Here is an 18,474-nt window from a genome sequence, read left to right on the forward strand (position 1 = left end):
CAATGGCAGGGAAGGTGACGGACGGGAAGGAAGCGCAGCGCGGGCGAACAAGGCGAAAGCACTCACCTAAGTCGTCCAACGAGTGGAGAGAGGGCCCGTCGACAGGCGATAATTCTAGATGGTATGAATAGATGTAACGGGGCGAGGAGATAGAGTCGACGCGATATTCCAGCGGCGTGTCTCGGTGCTATGTTGGTGATGGAGGGGAATTATTGGCCCAGTGCAAACAAGCAGCAGGGTCTCGACGGGTGGGAGTCGTAGTAGGCAAAATGTTGAGGGGTTTAGGTCGAATCGGGAATTCGAGGGCGCTCAATAGACAGTCGAAGCCAATGCCGAGCGGAAAATAGGCAGATACGGAGGCGTCGGGTTTGAACAAAGACGAAGACGACGGAGGCGGTGATGGCGACTATCGCGGGAGGAGAGGGGAAAATACCGTGTCGGGCTCGTCTGTCGGACGGTGGACTCGGCGAAAGTCGCGATGCTGTTTCTGTTCCGTTTCGCAAAACGTGTGCGATAAGGCCCGAAAAAACACAGGAACAAGGTGAAAAGAAACCCTCCTTCTTGGATGTCGTCGTACGTCAGGTCTGGTGGAAGACGAGACGATGTGAGAAAAGGTAGGTGGACTGGGGAGAAGAAGTCGGGGGGAATGGCGGATGGATGGATGAATAGAGAAAGCGGGTGGTGGTGGATGTGGATGGAGGGATGGTTGGATACCTAAGGTAAGGTAAGGTGCGGGCGGGAAGCTGAAGCAGCAAGAGGGCGTGGGCAGCAAGAGCAACGACGACAGCGACAGCGACAGCGACAGCAGGAGCAGCAGCAGCAGCAGCAGCAGCAGCAGCAGCAGCAAGTGCGATGAAGTGCGGCGGGAGACAGGTACCTCTACCTTCCAAGTTACTGGGTGGGAAGGTACGGCTACAAAAAAATGGATGGAGGGGAAACCACGTCTGTGGCCTGTGCCTGCCCAGTGCTGGTCTGTCGAAAACAAGAGTGGATGATGGGCCGGGCTGGAACTGGGACTGCACCGGGACTGGGACTGGGACTGGGAGCCACCCGCAGCAGGAGTGCGCACAGGCGTTGGGTTGGGCTGGACGGTTGGTCTGGCTCTGGCGCGCCGCGTGGGGTCGCTGTGAGTCGTGTCGAGCGGGTTTGGCTTGTGAGACTGAGCTTGTGCAGCGTCAGTCAGTGTAGGTTAGGTGTTGTTGTTATTCTTCTGTCTTTCCCTGCTTCTTGGGTATCTGAAGGGACGATGGTGATATGATGGAAGTCGTGGTCTCTCGCAAAGATGTAGTAGTATCTGTATGATGCTTGATTGGAGAAGAAGAAATGGGTAGAACAAGAACTACCCGTACAAGACGAAGACCAAGACCCTGGGGGCGATTGGCGGTCTGGTGGAGCCAGATGAGGTAAATGGCGAAAAGTGGCCGTCCCAAACAGAACAGGATGAGCAGCGAGACTCGTGTCCGTGGCTCATGCGACTCGCAGTGTTTGTGTTGTGTTTGTGTGAAATGACTTGTACAGCTGTACTCACAGCTCGCTCGCAGCTCAGCTCTCTCGATACCTTAGGTGCTGGAGATTGCGATGTGCTGGTGCAAGTGCAAGTGCAGGTGCATGTGTTGCGCTGGACTTGCAGACCCAAGTTGCGGTGTCTGTGTGTGTTTTTGAGATCTATTTTCCCCGTAGCGACTTTATTTAGCTACGCCATATGTGTCTCCTCTACCTACCTAACCAATACAGTCAGTCAGTAGTCCCTCTGGAAAATCTGTCTATTACTGACCAGCTTCACAACCTCACCGTCGAATGGCCCGTGATGGAGGAAGGCGTGGCGGATGGCAAAAGTTGGGAGCCACCCGAAACATCTGATGACATAAACAGGCGCTAGCTTGCCCCCCCGGGCCACATCGCTGCAGCCACTCACAGGCCGCGCAACCGCATCGCCGTCCCAGGGTCCTTTCCTCGCGCTCGTGCAATCCCTGCTTCTGCGTGCCTCTGCCTCCCCCCTTCCTGGAACTCTTGGCTGCCCAGTTCCCAGTTGGCGGGCCCAACCGAACTCAGCACTGCCTCTCTCCGCCTGCTGCTGCTTCACACAATGACATGCGCTGCATCGATTCGGGGGGGAGAAGAGCTTCTACGGAGATTGGGACATTCAATCTGGCGGCCGGCTCCAGGGGCTGGACCTTGCAACTCGTGTTGCCAATCTTGATGCGCGATGGCGATGCTTCCTGACGTAACCTCAAAGGCAATTCGCCAATCTCCCCGTCTAAAGCTTTCATTCCTTCCAGCAACAGCTAGTGTTATGTACACACATCCACAACCGTCTCTCCGTGAATGCATGAGATTGACAGCTTGCAGATGTCCAAGCAGACCAACGCTCGAGAGTCTGAGCCCACCTCATGGATGGAATCATGGCAACGTGGAGGGGGCACCGGGGACGCAGACGCAGGAGTTGAAGTTCCAAAGGATGCGCCAACGGTTGTCGTTTGGATAAGCGATAAGGTGCTTCGATGCAGACGCAGCAACAACGCCTTCAAATCACCTTACAAAACCAAAACCATAATCACGACACAAAAGCAACGCAACAGCCCACCGCCAGTCACCAGAAAGCCATCCAACCATCCCATCCAGGGCGGCGGCGAGGGGAGGTGTGCTAATCCTGCATCCTGACTGGCTGCTCTGATAAGTGATAACGCTGATAAGAGATTGATGAGCAGGGATCGCGAAGAAAAGGCAGGCCCGGGCAAGGGAGCCTCGACTTCCACTTTGGCATCTCATCCTTCCAAGCCCGTCCTGCGTGCCATCCGGAACAGGTACGTACTCTGCCTTAGGTGCCCTGCACTTTCCCCCCGCTAGCCCTGCCACCTCCCTTTCACGCCGCACGCGCGCCCAACCAGTCATCTCAATTCCCTTTTCGCAGGTGGCAGCCACCATTCCAGGCCAGCAGGCCAACTGCCTGCCGCAATGCGACCCGTCGCAGACCACAATCCACCGCGACCCTCGCAAAGTGAACAAGACGGAAGAATTCCCACTCCACGATGGAGTTTCCGATGGATCCATTCGCATCTCGGCGCCATCGCGAACCCTTCAGAACACACTGGCCACTTCCATTTCCCTGAATTTCTTCGATGCCATCCTCTTCCATCCCCCGCCATCCCTGCCGCCAACACCTGATATTGGCCGAATCTGGAACCTCACTTCCGCCAAATCAAGCAGACATCTCGTGTGTCTCCATCTCAGAGAACCACAGCCTCGCTCTTGTCTCCTCTTTTCCCCCTTGAGTGCTCTGGCCATTAGACATGGCTTCTCCAGAATTCTCAAGGCGCCCGCCAACAAACCAGGACACGTCGTGGCATGGACGCTACGCTACCCAAGGAACGCAGTCTTCGGATCGCAACATCACATCAGAAAATAGAAACAAGCCCAGACCTGGGCCTGTCCCCCCGTCCCCCGTCTCCCGGCGGCGGCTCATCAGGTACCCGTCTCTCCCGCGCAAACACCCGCTGTTGGACGGCATCTACAGACACAACACCACCGTCTAGACTGGACATTTACACGCAGATGGGATGAATTAGACGGCAGACGGCTCGCTGCACTGTCAGATATGCCACCGTCGAGAAATACCGGCAAACACGCTACGTCGGCCAGCTTTGCGCTCGAATCAGACACCCAGTCACCCGCCCTTCACTGACCTCAGTGCTGACTGACAACACCATTAGGGGGGACCACCCTAAGAAACAAGCTTTCATCATTGCCCATCCCACGCCCGCGCGCCCCGGCACCTCCAGTACAGCAAACCCATGTCTCTGCCTGGCGCCTCTCCATCCCATCTCCCGCCTTGAGCAAACCCCCCTACCGCCTTGAGCACCACCCGGCCAATACACGGCGTCGACTCCGGCACGGGGCCCCTTCATCTCGAAGAAGCCCTGCCCACAGCTTCACCGCAATCCCCCTTGGAAATGGAGATTTCATGCCGCACAGTTGCCAGATATCGGATATCGTGGCACCCCAGGTCACCAACAACCCGTCCCACGTTTTGATCCACAGGTCCATCGCCTTCCCAATCCTTCACCGACGGCCAGCTACATGACACACCTCGTCCTCATCGCTCATCAACGCACTCACCTTACATCAAACACGCCCAGAAGAGATCGGTCTCAACAACCCAGCTCACCTCCTGGACTCTGACGAAACCGGTGACCCGGATGGCGTGCCTCCCAACGAGTCGCCGCCTCTTTCTCACTGCGGTACAAGAACGGTAGGTCTCCTCCAAGTCACCACGCCGCAGTCACAATCGCAGGTCATGACCAGAATAAGAATCCAGCGAAGCACCGCGGGCATATCGTTCCCTTCCCCGTCCACCCCGCATCGCTCTGATTTGCTCCCGCTCTTCAGCACCCGCAGAACCGAGCCGCGCTAAAAAGGCGTCCCTTCACCGCCTCCAAGTCTATCTATCGGCTTGTCAGACGGGAACATCGATTTGGACTTTTTGCTCACCCTGCATCGTGCATACAGGCGCCGGGAGCGCATCGCGTGCCGTGGCTTGCAAGCCCCAGATTGCGTACCGTAACATTGGCTCTCACGCGACCTCGAGACCTTATCAGCTGTTTCACGGCGAGCCTTATCGGGGACGAGTTGATAATGTTTGATCATCCGTGACATTTCCCATGCAGTCCTCTTTTTTTGGTTGAAGAATCTCGTCTTGCGGGTAATCTATTTATTGTACATTCAAAGCTCGTCGCCAAGTCTCGAGTCGCCTCGGCATCTGCTCGCAGGCTCGTTCATAACTCATGGCTGGCCAGCATGCAAAACGTCTCTCTCGCCCGTCTCCTGACGGAGTTTGTCGGCCATCAGCGTCTGCCGACATGCTGCTCTTCGGTTCCTCCAACTTTCCGTCATCACGCTCAGTGCTTCACCTTGTAGTCCTCGTCAGGCAGGTACAGATGTCTCTGCGCACCCTTGGCCGTAAGGACGACCATGCGAATGACACCGCCGGAGCTGCCGTCCCACTTGATAGCCTCCTGTAGCGCGCCCTTGACGAAGTCGACGGCGTCCTTCTCCTCCATGCCTTCCCTCCAGTTGGCGTCGCAGTATCCGTAGATGTACGTCGAACCGGAACCGCCGATGGCGTACGATTGCTTGTGTAGGGAGCCTCCGAGGGGAATGGAGTAGACCTGTCCGCCGTGACGCTCGTCCCAGCCAGCGATGATGAGACCGGCACTGTTCGAGTGAAACGTTAGCACTTCACCACCTCATCCATTGGACATTTTCAGGCTGCGGGAACATACGTCAGACGGTCCTTGTTGGCGTAGCAGATCTCCTGGAAGATGGCGCCGGCCGTTTGCGTCATGGGGGGCTTGCCGTTGCGCATGGCATAGAGACCAAGCTGGTACTGGACAATGTCGGCGACGGCCTGGGTGTCGGCGGCGGAGCCTGATCTGCAGCACCAGATGGTGTCGTGGACTTGTGTGAGCTTGTCGGTGACTCGGTTGGCGATGTACGCGCCCGTCGTTGTTCGGGAATCAGCGCCTGGGAGTTGGGCATGTCAGTCTTGTCGTCTCGGTGTGTCGCTGGCGAGGATGGCAACAATGCTACTGCTAGTGGTGACATACCGAGAATGACACCGTCCTTGAAGGTGACTGCCATACTGCAGGATCATTAGGTCGAGGTAGTCGTGATACGGGATCGAGGGGTAGCTTACATTGAGGTTCCGAGGCTGGAATACGTCAGCGGGGTTGCATAGCTAAACATCGGTCCATTGCCATCACTTACTTGACCTCTCCCTTCTTTAGTCTCTCCATGTCGACGTGGATGCCATCTGTGCCAGGTCAGCTCCATTGCCCTCCTTCCATGCCTTCGCAACACCCCACGTTCCCAGGACGCAGGTCCCGCAGCTGGTTGCATCATCCGGGGTGAAGGAGGGAGCTTGCCGTACCTTCGTTGAGCATGCCGGTGGTGGTGAAATCCATCGTGAGTTACGCTGCGTCGGTCGTTCGTATGAATGTGTCGGTGGAGTGGCGGTTTTCGGTTGGGGGGAGAGGATTTGTTTGATGTGGTCGTCGGTGGGAAGGGCGGCGGTCGTTGCTGAGGGAAGGCTGGCTGGAGCTCAATCGAAGCTCAGGCAGCTCCAGACACGCGTTGGCCTTGCCCGCCTGCGGCTTGACTGCGCATCACGTGACTGTGATGACATAAGACAAAGGCAAGAGCTCTGGACCATGAGCATGGCGGTTGCCAGATGCAAGTTGGAAAATTATTTGGATCATTGTATTAGTTTCAGTAGCCATTTGTTGCATTACAATTTACTGCATCTCTAATCTTTTGTGAGCTCGCAGCAATCGACCGAGGCGTCCAGAGAAGGGGCTGTTATCATCGCATCATCTCATGGGTGGGCTGCAAGGATCGCGAGCTATTTGGTACCTTCAACACTGGCATCTCCAAATGGGTATATAATTCGAGTAAACTGATGCTGCTCTGATGTTCTCGCGACGCCTCATGCCGGAATCAGCCACGACCAATGCGCCCCAGGTATCAAGGTCGCTTATCAGCCGAATGCCATGTACAAAACTGGCCCAGCAGACGTCCTCTTTTTACACAAGATTCTAATATGTATCAACCTGTTTCCAAACGCCTTTTCCATCTGCTCGCTCGCAGTCAACGCGCTTAACCGCCCTTGGTCAACCTGCACAGCCAGTCAGCATGATTCCATGACACGAAGCACCCTACAGCCAGCCGCACTTACCCATCCTTCTGCAGCTCGATGCTCGCCTTCTCCCCACTCTCGGCCTTCTTCTTGTCCTCGTCGCCGCACCCGCAGTCGTAAAAGTCGCCAATTTTGTTGCAGTCAAAAATCTCCTTCTTCAACCTCGTGTTGACCTCGTTATGTACGAAGCAAGCCCAGCCGGCCGCGGCGTTGCGGCTGCTAGTCTGCGGTGGATACTTGGCCAGCAGCTTGCGGAAGTGGGAGGCGCAGTCGCCGCAGGGGTATAGCCTCGCAAAGAGCTGGATGTACGTCTTGAGCGCGAGGGAGTCGTCGGCGGTGGGCTTTTCGGGGAAGCGGGCCATCATCGTGTGGAAGAGCTTCCACGAGGCGCGACCGAGCTCGGCTCTGTTGGAGGTTACATTATTAGCGGTTGCTTGTTTCCATGGACGCCGGACGAACCGGCCGGGTGCTTGCAGATCATCGATCTCCGGGGTTCGGCAGGCCATGAGGGAGGGGGAGGGGGAGGGAAGCTTACTTGGCCGTCGCGTTCTCCAGCTTGGGCGCGATGGACTCGCCGGAGAGGATGCTGTTGGAGATGTGGCCCAGGTCGGGCATGTCGCCGCTCGAGGAGACGGTGTCGCCCTTCAGGTGTGCGGCGGCGGGGGACGGGGCATCGGGGCTGCTGCCGGAGAAGAGGTACGAGATGCTGAAGAAGGCCACGACGGCCAAGATGACCATCAGGGAGAGGTGCTGCCGCCTCGCCATCTTGAAATGTGTCGAAATGCGTATGTACTCAAAGACACGCGCGAAAAGAACGGGAGAAGGTCAAAATGTGGTCGTGTGGAAGAAGAAAGGAGGGACACACGACCCTCCTTTGCTGGAGTATTCCGGACGGATCGCCTTTTGGGAGTAGCTTTTCGCCTGGCTGCGCAGAGTGCACCTGGATAAGGTGCTTGCCTGGGGTTGAGTGCTCCAACTGGCCGGATGGCACGTCCACTGATGATTGCCCCCAAACTCTCTGGAGGGACCGACCTGGACCGGACTGGACCGACGGCACGGAGGGTGGGATATTTGGTCGGCCCACGGCGCAGGGGTTCATCGGACGAGGCTATTTCCCTGCGCCAATCCCATCGCTGTGGTTTCTGCGTTGCGCCATCAGTCGCATGGCCAAAAGTCCCCCACTGCAGGTGGCTCGATGCATCAGCAGGATTTCTTTGTTCGCGTGGCCGCGCCGGCGTCCGAGTCTGAGGTGGCTCTACCTTGAGGTACCTTACCTACCTCATTCTTCGGTTCCCCCTCCAGCGATGCACTTCCCCATCTTCACAGGAGGGACAACCACTGAATCGCTGTAAAATCAAGGGACCGCCAGCCCTGTGGAATCCATGGCACGTGCGCAGGTGTAACCCCTTAACTTTGATTCAGGTTCACTCCACTTCGGCCCCTGACAGCCGCCTTAATTGCCTCTAACCTTCTCCAGCACTGCAGGAAAAATCCACCAAATAAATCGCCTGCCGTTTCTACCAGGGTGAGGCCATTCCGAGATCCGAAATGGAGGAGACAACGACCCGTCGGCGTGTCGTGGTCTCATGGGTTTCCAACATCAACGTCCATCGTGGTCTACTATCATCAGGATGCTTTCACCCTTACCAATGCTGGGGATATGGAGAGCCCAAAAGTGAAATGTGGTCTTGAAGACCTCATGCGGTACCAGCTTGAGATCGACTTATTCCTCGGAGGAGCACTTTAGAAGCATGAGAAAACTATCTTAACGCGTTATGGGGAGAACGAAGACAATACAGTCACAGTACCGTTTAATTCGAGTTGGTGTTCCAAACCGCCTTTCTACACTTTGTCCCAAAGTTTATCTGACTACGCCTTCGTGTCCTGCTTCAAATTGCGAATCGGAACCTCGGGCTCTTCTCTCCCATGGCCTCAATCTCATCCTCCGTCTTGCCGTCCATCAGGTAGTCCATCCTACCCTCATCTCTTAACTTGTTCTGTCTCCGGAAGTGCACATTCAGCAGCACGTTGAGAGCGAACGAGACCGCCAGCATACCCATACTCGCCGCGTAACCGGGCACAAAACTGCTTCCCGCGAACAAGAAAGGCGACGCAACCCCAGAGGAGTTACCAATGGTGAGATGCATCCCTGTTGAGAACGCCCGCTTGCCGTAGCGAGGGTTGTTAGTCGGGACCCAGGCAAACGAGATGCCCGCCCCGGCGAAGATGCCGATACTGACGAAGAAAGTGCCGGCATACGACACGGCGTTGCCCTTCTCGGCAATGAGCATGCCGTAGCCCACTATCGAAGAGACGATGGCGCCCATGATAAAGTAGCCGCGGCGCTGCGTGAGGTCACTCACCCGGGCGCATGCGACATAGACGATGGCCCCGACGGCATAGACAGGGACAGTCATGGCCTGGACCTCCGTCGCGTTCCAGCTGCCGAGCCCGTGGATGATTGTGGGGAGGAACACGACGAAGGAGTAGAGCATAGTCAGCAGCGGAAACAGTGCGAAGCAGTACGCCCAGGTCGTCCAGTCCCTGATGCCGTCCTTGACGTCCTCCCACTCCATCTCGCGCAGGTTCCGCGCCCTGCCGATCTGCTGCTCGTGGATGCGGACGAGGTTGCGCTTGTCCTCGTCCGAGAGGAACTTTGCCGTCTCGGGGCTGTTTGGCAGCACGAACGGGATGACGCAGCCGGTGACGATGGTGGGCAGCCCGTTGATGAGGATGATCCATCTCCAGGCGCGCCAGCCGGCGTGGCCGTCCATGAAGCTGATGCCGTATGCGACCAAGCCCCCGGCCACGCCAGAGGCAGCTGCGGTTCCGTAGAAGTAGGCGATCCGGAGGGCGAGGCTTCGCCGGCTGTAGAACATGGACAGATAAAGGACCACTCCTGGGAAGAATCCTGCCTCGAACAGGCCCAAGAGGCTTTGCTGGTGTAAGCAAGGTCATTTGAGTAAGGCCGAGGTATGTACATACAGGCGACACACCACAAGAGCAGCGAAGTTGTTTACAAAGGCGCTGAAAGTGGCGACGAAGCCCCAGCAGATAGTCAGCCCTGCAAGGTATCGGGCAGGTTGAAGGCGTTTGATGACCATGTTAGACGGAGCTTCAAATAGCTGAAATCCCACGATCATTAGCTAACCTGAACGTCTCAGTACAGCCCAGGGGTCAACTCACGCAGTAGGTGATGAACAGAACTGAGACTGCTAGTTGGAACTGCCCAGATCCCAGGTTCAAGTCATCTTCCAAGCCGAATAATCGGGCATTTCCAATGTTGACTGCGCAAGAGGTTCAGCAATGGAACCCGACTTTGAAGAGTGAAAATCCTCACCTCGATCCATCATGTTCATCAGGTATACCCACATGACCATTGGGACAATACGGTAGTCTAGCTTGCGTAATACCGCGCGCTCAGTCGCCTTGTCGACGATTTCGGTGTCTGGTCCTGGTGCTTGTTCGATGGTCTCGACTTGACCAGATGAGGCGTCAGAGTTCTGAGGCCATGCAGCCTTCTCGCCCGGCAAGTCAACATTGTTGCTTAAGTCAGCCATGGTTCAATAGCCAGGCAAGACGTGACTGTCCTGCTATGACCGATTTAGAGATACAGGAGTCCGAAGGTCAAGAAGAAACCCGATTTTCCAAACCAGTAAGAATGAGTAGATGGCAAGAAAAGAAGCAAAGAGTCAACGATGTGCGACAGACGGTGAAGATGCTGAGTATTTAAGAGCAAGGAAGGCTACCATGGGGAAAGGTAGACGGGCATATGTGCAACGCTGCTCCAATGACAGGCTGAGAGCCAAGCAACAGACCTGTTGTTCGCCTGCAATATAGTTCAGGGAGTTGAATCCGTTGGCTATCTCTGCCAATGCTCGTTCTTGGAAAGCAGGCATCCGGTTCCCCATGCGGCATGGCTTCGGTTGGCATTGTGAGAAGAAAAGCATTGTTGGGGCACGCGTGGCAGAAACCAAGAATATTGGCATGCGGGGGGAGGTCTTGGGCCACAGACATCTCCGGGCTTACATGGTATAATTCGCGGGGATGGTTTCTGGGCGATTTTGCACGCGTCTGGGACCGTCAGCTTTGTACGCTTGCCAATCTACCAGCATGACGGCGTGGCGGCGCTGCCGCGCTGCTTGGCTTCCGCAACAAGCCACGGTAGTCGAAACACGCAAATGATGAACCAAGATATTGAACGGCCCAGCGGAAGTTGTGACCCTTGTTCTCTCGAAATTCGCTGTGTGATGGTCGGTCCGGTGTTGATTAGCAATTTGCTTATGTTGAAGCACAGCCTGGTTTTGTACTACGTCTCGCGTTAGCTCGATAGGATGACTTCCTTAAGACCGAGAATCACTAACGACTAGGTGCTTATAGACTAGATGAGATTATTCGTACGCCGTGTTTACCTGCTGGCGAGCGAGTTGCGAGGCGAGCGGCGGTCGCTTGTAGACTTCTAGACACCGCATGCCACGAGAGGTGACAGCTGAGATGGCACCAAGTACTGACATTCTCTGTGCAGATATTTTACAGCTATCGATTACGGTTACACTGCGTTTGATATCAGGCCGGATGGCCTCTTTCAAAATCGAAACGAGATGAAGTAGTAGTGGACGTGAAAGCCCATAGACAGCGTGCTTTCAAGGTCCCACACCAGATCCTACAAGACTTCGAGATGAAAATGCGTGAAGAGCATGGCGGTCATGATGCGAAAGCCCAAGATAATTTTAACAAGATACGGCAGAAGTATCAGACTCAAACGTGTGGTGAAGACATCTCCGAGACAGACCCAGCACGTCGCAGCGACAGCTGCAACTCAAAGATCGAAATTTCTTCTCAAAACAAGAAACTCGACGACGATGAACGCAACATAACCAAGCAACATCAAGCCACCGATGAGACGATCAAATCGACCACCCGTCCACACGGTTATGGTAAATACCGCCGTCGTCACCCAAAGTACCACCAACTCGACGATGTCCACCCCGCCAGCAGCGCCCAGCTCCCCGCGAGAACCAACCATGACAATGCCGAGGCACAGTGTGAGCAGAAAGATGTTGCTCCCGACGGTGTTGGCGACGAGAATACCGCCATGGCCACGGTTGCCGCTGATCACAGCCACGAATTTCTCAGGCAAGGTAGTTCCGATGGCGAGCACGACGATGCCGAAGAGAACCTCGGAAGCGCCAAGGGCGTCTGAGATATTTGTTGCAGCGTGGGATAGGACGTATCCCGACAGACATATTGTGAGGAACCCTAAGAAAAGGTACCCGATGTGATACCAAAGACTACGCCTCCGGCGTGCAAAGTTCTCGGAGGGACGCAGGAGCGGTTGCTGTTCACCGTTAGACCTCCGGCGGCTGCTAGTCGGAGGGGCCTCAGCGTCGCGCTCATCATCGCTGGAGCTTTCGCTGTCGCTGTCGGAGCCTTCGGGGGCAGTGAGTGATCCGCGACTGATGGCCCATCCCACAGAGATGATGTAGATGGCGAAGGCGACGATGAGAATGATACCTGTGACCTTCCACAGTTCTTCGCGAGGAAAGAAAGTTATAGGAGCAATGACTGTTGTCACGCCCAGAAGCAGCAGCGAGTAGATACGCGCGCTGCGATCGAACTGCATGTGCTCGCCATTCTTACGAAAGAGTAGACCCAAAGAGAAGGCCCCAAGGATATTGGAAATCGCGGAGCCAACAATGTTGCCCAATGCCAGAGGAGCCCGGCCCTGAGCCAAGGCGCTGACAACCACAGCGAGCTGCGACAACGTCAGTCGTGATGTAACAACACCGGGCAGAAATACCGCCCATCGCCGGGCGGGAATACGGGAAAAGTGGGCGTATCTTACCTCCTCCCATTCGGCTCCGGCGGTCAGGAGCGCGATTAGCGTGTCCGGGATGCCGGTACGTCGGGCGACAATGGCTGTGTGGTCGACGAACTTGTCGGCGCCTGATTCGAGGAGGAAGAGGGTGCCGACGAAGACGGCCGCATTGTAGGCGACCACGTTGCCGTCGATCATCTTAAACTAAGTGAAGTGGTACTTATTGAGTATTAGGCTGGTTTCTTCACCAAATGTGACAGCTGCAATGTGATTCCACCACGAATCTGCCCGTTCAATGGCGACGAGGAGTTTCGCGTCTTGTCAGGTTGAGAAATGTTGATTTTCGAAATTACCTGACATGACGAGATGAGAAATTGACGACCTGTGTTTTCTTGGCATTGACTCTCCGGGGGCAAGTGGGGTCCTCGGAGCTGTTCCTCGGAGTTTACGGCGAGGTCTCCGGATCGACTCTGCCGGCGCCTGTTAAATCTAGCTGACCCTTAGCATAGACGGATTTCGAGAAGATAACCAACATGTGTTTGTCGAAAGGTCGAACAGACGTGGTGGTAATGTTATTACGCCTCAGGCAATCGATGGAATCCCGTCGCCGGGAGCATTGCCTTGTGTTGAACATTCGAAGTGCAGCAATTGACTTGATATCTTATCAGAGACTAACAAAACTCGCGCGGGCAAAATGTATCGACATCATTCGTAGCATCATTGAGGGGTTGTGTCGGGGGAAACCTTCATTCCTTCTGAGAGAGATCTAGGTTTCGCAGGGATCAGCTCCAATCGCCCTCACTACAACTGAAATGACTTCATAGGCATGAGCGCATGCGTGAGGCAAAATGATCTCCGGTTTGCCCACGAAAAGCTTGAAATGACTTCAATCCATATGCTTGAAAGTGAAGATCCATAATAATGAATGATAATGAATTCCTGCGTGTTGTTCTCGACGAGGAAAATGATTTGAGGACTCACGTGAAACATTATGGACGTGCACGATGTGCCGAGGTTCAATTCGCGGGCTGCTTGAATACCACGCCGCAACAACTTCATCTTCATCAACCATTTCCCGCGGAACCAAAATTCCGTCGATAGACATCTGCCACAATCCTAGCCAAAATGAGCGAAATTTTCAAAAAGAAAGCAGATCCCGAGTCTCTACCGCAATCTGTCGACGATCTCAAAGCACTGCCATGGTGTCGCCCCCTTCTCTCCGCCCCCGGCGTCACCACCTTCATCCCACCATCTAGAGTCCCAGAAAACACCAACCCCCACGACAGGTTCTTCGGAAAAACCATGAACAACTCAACTGGAATCCCAACATGCATCTGTTTCCACAATGAGGCTTCTGGTAATTCGGTCATCACCGAAATGTCGATTCTGTTCGCGCTCTCAAGAGGGATCGACGGATACCCACACATCGCACACGGTGGCATAGTCGCGGTGCTCATCGACGAGGTCCTAGGCATCCTCATCCAGAGGAACATGGATACCGACAGAGACAGCCCGGTATTTAGGATGAACACCGTGACTGCTTCGATGGATATCAAGTATCTGAAGCCGGTTACGACGCCAGGCGTAGTGCTTGCAGTGGGGCAGATCAAAGAAATCAAGGGCAAGAGGATCTATCTCAGAGCGGCCGTCAAAGACTCCAATGGAGTCGATCTTGCCACATGCGAGTCGCTCTGGGTTGCGATTCCGAGGCCCAAGATGTGATAGATGGACTAGATACTAGTAGGTTTCATATAGCGAGCTGTCCTAGATTCCTAGATGTTCATAAACTATTTGACACTTCATGTCAGTGAAAGGACTGACTAGTGACTTGGCAAGTGAGCTCGTAGCAAAACGTTGTTCGTATTGAAAACTCGGCAACTTCTTCGCGTTATTGCGATCAAGAAGATAGAAAGAGGGGCAATATTAGACATGATTCTTCACTTAACACATTGTGTTGTGCAAGACTTCTTCTTCCGCGGACTTCGTCACAGAGTTATTTGGGGCTTGACGCAAGGATGGACGCAAGGATGGACAGCTTTGTGTGACAGGGATCGCTTTTGTATTATCTGTCTGACATCTAGAGAATAAACAGCTGACGTATGACCGTCGAGCTAGAAAATGTTTCGAATTACTAAAATAATGTTTTTGAGCCAACGTTCTCGGCTTTAAAGAGAAGGCAGGATTCTCTTGTCGGTGAAAGCCCACAGAAGAGGGGAGTAGTCAGAGCACCAGGCATTGCCGGTGTAGTAGGTGCTTCTCTTTCCCTGCAGAGCATAGAGCTTCTTGTAGAAGCCAGCCTTGATGGCATCCGTGGAGACGTGGAGCTGCAGGTTGGAGTGCTCCTCCCATGCGCTGAACTCCGCGCCGCTGGTGGCAGTGGCACCGACAGAGGGGCCGATGCGGCTGACGGCACCAGTAACCAGGCCCTGAGCAGTGGCGGAGTCAGGCTCGCCAATGACCTTAACGGTCTGGTATCCCGGAACACCAACGGTCTCAAGGCGCCAGACGAAGGGCTTCTGGGGAAGGGCATCGGGAGCGGTGACATCGACGTTGACGTAGTTGGTCAGATCGGGGAGGCCGGTCTTGGACACAACACCAACGTAGTAGGGGACGTTCTCCCACTGGCTGAAGATGGAAGTCTCCTCCTCGTCGAGGTCGAAGGGCTTGAGGTTCTGAGTCGTGGGAGGAATAGTGACGAGAAGCTTCTTGGCCTTGATCAGCTTGCGGCCGGTGGCGGTCTTAACGACGGCCTTGACGCCGTCATCGGAACGCTGGGAAGCAACAACGGTGCTAGAGTAGAAAACATCGCCTCCAAGGAATTCTCCGGCCTTGTCGTAAACCTGTTGGTTTCCGCCGGGGGCGTAGAGGTAACCAGCAGAGAGGCCAAGAAGGTGGGGCTGGCCAAAGTTCTGAAGGACGTAGAGGGTAGGGGTCTCGAGAAGGTTTCCGACACCGTGGGCGAAGATCCAGACAACCTGGACAGACTCGGTCAGGTTGTACTTGGTGATGAACTGGCCGAAGGGCAACAGCAGGTCCTCAGGAACAGAGTCGGGGATATCGTAGGCGCCCTCGGCAAGGAAGGCGAAGTTCATGGTCGCAAACAGGTAGCTGGCAAGAGGTCCAACCAACTGGTTGGGGTCAACAGCAGTCGCATTCGGGATGGCGAAGCCAGTCTTGAAGTCGACGATCTTGCTGGGGAAGGGGGACAGTGCAGAAGCGTTCAGAGCGACACCGAAGCGCTCGAAGAACTGCAAGGTCTGGTCGTTCTGGATGTAGGCCTGAACACCATAGTCGATGGACGCGCCGGTGGCAGGGTCGTGGAAGGTGTTCACGTGTCCACCGAGCTTGTCAGCGCGCTCGACAACGGCGACGGTCTTGTTCTGGTCCCGGAGACGAACGGCGGCGTAAGTGCCGGTTGCTCCACCGCCGACGATGAGAACATCACGCTGGATGATGTCCTCGGGTGCGAAGGCGGACTCATCGTAGCACCCAAGCGCAACAGGAGTCGCGCTGATTAAGGAAGCGCTCAATGCGCAAAGAGACAAAATAGAAGAACGCATCGTGATAGTTGGAACCGAGAACGAATGACTGTGACTAAAGGAGCGACTGGTGGGTTGCTGTCCAAAAAGAACAACCCCTCCGAGCAATGGCGATTCTGAATGCTATATACATGCTGCAACGGACAACGTGGGATGCTAACCCGAGCCCGACGCTCCGGTAAGACGCCAAGTCCAGTGAAGAGAGAAGGTTTTGACTCGAATAGGCAATGAAGTCAAATTGATTAAGCGCGACTCATGGCAAACTGCCTACAGTTCGCTCGCTACCCCCCTGTCATTTGTTAGCATTCTACCAAGGTCAGGCTTGCTCTCTAGCAAAGATCCGCGGTACGCCCAAAATGCACTACGGTCAAGCCGGATGAACGCCCCCAAACCGTCGTGCCATGCATGCTACGACCTAACATGCACAGAACCCCTAAAACCACATCATGGTTACCTCGAAGCAGGCATCTCGTGAGGAAGTATTTTTCACGTGAAAGGAAGAAGCAAAAGTCGAACATAAAACGCAGTCGCCCCCGAAGCTCGGGAAACTCAAGAGACTGACGGACGCCGGTGATGCCGTCGCGGCTCACTCGGCCAAATGGTGTAAAATGGGCGACAGGGATTATGTTTGCGTGATGTTGTTAAAGTTCACTGTCTTTAATTGCCCACTTCCAGTTCATGGAGACAACGTAACGGCCAAGAAACCGAGATCTGGTTTTAGGTTAGAAGCAATAGGGGCTGAGCGAGACTTGCGCCTGGCGTCGGCCTTCAAAAGCCGGATACTTATGGGTGGCTGCGCCCGCTGCCGCCATCGTCGGCCGGTCAAGCACTCACCTCCCTCCGCCGGCGCCGTTGTCCAACATTCCGCATTAACCGCAAGGCGATTGGACTCCCACTTCCATGGCAAGGCAACGGATGCATCGATCCGCCACACTGATCGTCTACGGTTTGCTTGAAGGTTTGTCGTCGTTTTGCCAAGGGCTTTGCCCAAGGCACTCATTGAGCCCCATCTGCAGATGCAGACAGCGCGACAGCGAGTGCAATGCTCTCGCGCGAGAAGTACTTCAACATTGACATCCCATTCGCACGGCTTACGCACCCTTTTTTAACTAACTGTTGGTTGATGTTTTTTGGGTTCTGAAAACACAGATAATGGGTGGAGACAATCTGGAAATGCCTTCATTTATTTTTGTTGCTCCCGAGTCGTATGCCCTCTGAGATCACAAAAACCGGCAACAGCCTCTATTTGAAAGTGAAAGTCTGCCCGAGAACAAGTGAGCTTGCGACTGAGCGTCGGAAAAGATCTGAAACCCGCTGAAAAGCCAACTGTTCATGCCGTACGATAAGTTGCTCAGCAGTCAAACTAACATCGTTGCCTCATTTACGATACTTTCAAGAGGAAGTCTTGATTAAGTACATCTTCATTAACCTGCCTGAGTGAACTGCTACCGTCATTCGCCCATGTCCGTTAAACCACTAATTAGCGCGGAGGCGCCGTAATTTTTCCGCTCGGGTCACTGCGTTCGCCGTTGTTGTCCATCTGACGGCGAGGTGCCGACGGGTACGCACTGCAACATCGGGTTCGGGAGTTGGGGCGTGCATTGCGCGCTTTTTTTGGGCAAGAATGTGCCTTTGTAATACCCCCAAAGTCCAAGCTCATGATACAGGTAACTATGATTGCTTCATTTTTGGTTGCTGGTTATAACAGTCACTGGGGTTGAGGTCGGCATATGTGCTCTTGGATCTGATGTTCTCGCATAGGTTTGACGAAACTTGGCATACTCAAGGTGCTGTTGATCCCCAATGGCGATCTCGGTGTCCAGTGGAATGGGACGATGGTCTGGAAGCCAGCACGACAGTCCAGGCGTGCTTCATAGGGGCGTTAGACAGGGGCGGACCCAGAACACTCAGGCAAGCTGCTGTCAGTAATTTTCCGAAAGTTAGTTGAGATTGGGGTTCGTTAGCTGCCAAATCATTAGCGAGTGGACGCTTGGTGCGGCAAATCAAGGCCTGCCTCATTGCCAGACTAATTTGTCCGTCACAAGTCATGACTCGGTTAGGCTGGGCAGAACTTCGTACTGGATTCAGGGCTGATTTTAAGGCCTGTGGCCCGAGAACAAATCCTGAGGAACAGAAAACAGTCAGAGGTTCTCAACAACCAGGCAACATGTGCACGTCAAGTGCATAGCTTGAAAGTTAGTCGAATGAGAGACTGTCTGGTTTATGAGCTCGATTCGCGTTCAACCCGTCAAGCTCCGCAGGAGAAAATACAAAAAGACGACTATATGTACCTGGCTAGAAGCCTACTTTAGTCCGAAACAAAGAAAATATTGTCTTGCCAAGTGTATGAAACTGCAGAGACTTCGGATGTAAAAGGTCCAGGGAAGTCAGACCAACCTTTCTTTAGCGACAATTTCTAGGGGACT

The 18,474-nt window shown here is 54.6% G+C and overlaps 6 protein-coding genes across 6 annotated transcripts; 1 reads left to right on the forward strand and 5 right to left on the reverse strand.

Annotated features, from left to right (window-relative positions):
* Positions 1-4,895: 4,895 nt before the first annotated feature.
* PRE3 (Proteasome subunit beta type-1) lies at positions 4,896-5,960 on the reverse strand (the record flags this gene model as incomplete). The annotated part of the gene is made up of 6 exons (XM_053178147.1): positions 4,896-5,211; positions 5,280-5,520; positions 5,604-5,638; positions 5,693-5,707; positions 5,764-5,809; positions 5,927-5,960. 6 exons carry the CDS (start codon positions 5,958-5,960, stop codon positions 4,896-4,898), a joined length of 687 nt encoding a protein of 228 aa, XP_053037922.1.
* A 691-nt stretch (positions 5,961-6,651) lies between these two features.
* Positions 6,652-7,456, reverse strand: COL26b_005296 (uncharacterized protein; the record flags this gene model as incomplete). The annotated part of the gene is made up of 3 exons (XM_053178148.1): positions 6,652-6,670; positions 6,731-7,096; positions 7,227-7,456. The coding sequence occupies 3 exons, from the start codon at positions 7,454-7,456 to the stop codon at positions 6,652-6,654; spliced, it is 615 nt and encodes a 204-aa protein (XP_053037923.1).
* A 1,124-nt stretch (positions 7,457-8,580) lies between these two features.
* COL26b_005297 (uncharacterized protein) lies at positions 8,581-10,251 on the reverse strand (the record flags this gene model as incomplete). Its single annotated transcript, XM_053178149.1, has 4 exons — positions 8,581-9,625; positions 9,677-9,816; positions 9,878-9,978; positions 10,032-10,251. The coding sequence occupies 4 exons, from the start codon at positions 10,249-10,251 to the stop codon at positions 8,581-8,583; spliced, it is 1,506 nt and encodes a 501-aa protein (XP_053037924.1).
* A 1,259-nt stretch (positions 10,252-11,510) lies between these two features.
* On the reverse strand, positions 11,511-12,707 carry COL26b_005298 (uncharacterized protein; the record flags this gene model as incomplete). The annotated part of the gene is made up of 2 exons (XM_053178150.1): positions 11,511-12,446; positions 12,537-12,707. 2 exons carry the CDS (start codon positions 12,705-12,707, stop codon positions 11,511-11,513), a joined length of 1,107 nt encoding a protein of 368 aa, XP_053037925.1.
* Positions 12,708-13,634: 927 nt separating this feature from the next.
* Positions 13,635-14,231, forward strand: COL26b_005299 (uncharacterized protein; the record flags this gene model as incomplete). The annotated part of the gene is made up of 1 exon (XM_053178151.1): positions 13,635-14,231. The coding sequence occupies one exon, from the start codon at positions 13,635-13,637 to the stop codon at positions 14,229-14,231; it is 597 nt and encodes a 198-aa protein (XP_053037926.1).
* A 443-nt stretch (positions 14,232-14,674) lies between these two features.
* COL26b_005300 (uncharacterized protein) lies at positions 14,675-16,069 on the reverse strand (the record flags this gene model as incomplete). Its single annotated transcript, XM_053178152.1, has 1 exon — positions 14,675-16,069. The coding sequence occupies one exon, from the start codon at positions 16,067-16,069 to the stop codon at positions 14,675-14,677; it is 1,395 nt and encodes a 464-aa protein (XP_053037927.1).
* Between the last annotated feature and the right edge of the window lie 2,405 nt (positions 16,070-18,474).

The sequence above is a fragment of the Colletotrichum chrysophilum genome, assembly GCF_026319265.1.
Source record: "Colletotrichum chrysophilum strain AFK26 chromosome Unknown scaffold_35, whole genome shotgun sequence".
Lineage (NCBI taxonomy): Eukaryota > Fungi > Ascomycota > Sordariomycetes > Glomerellales > Glomerellaceae > Colletotrichum > Colletotrichum chrysophilum.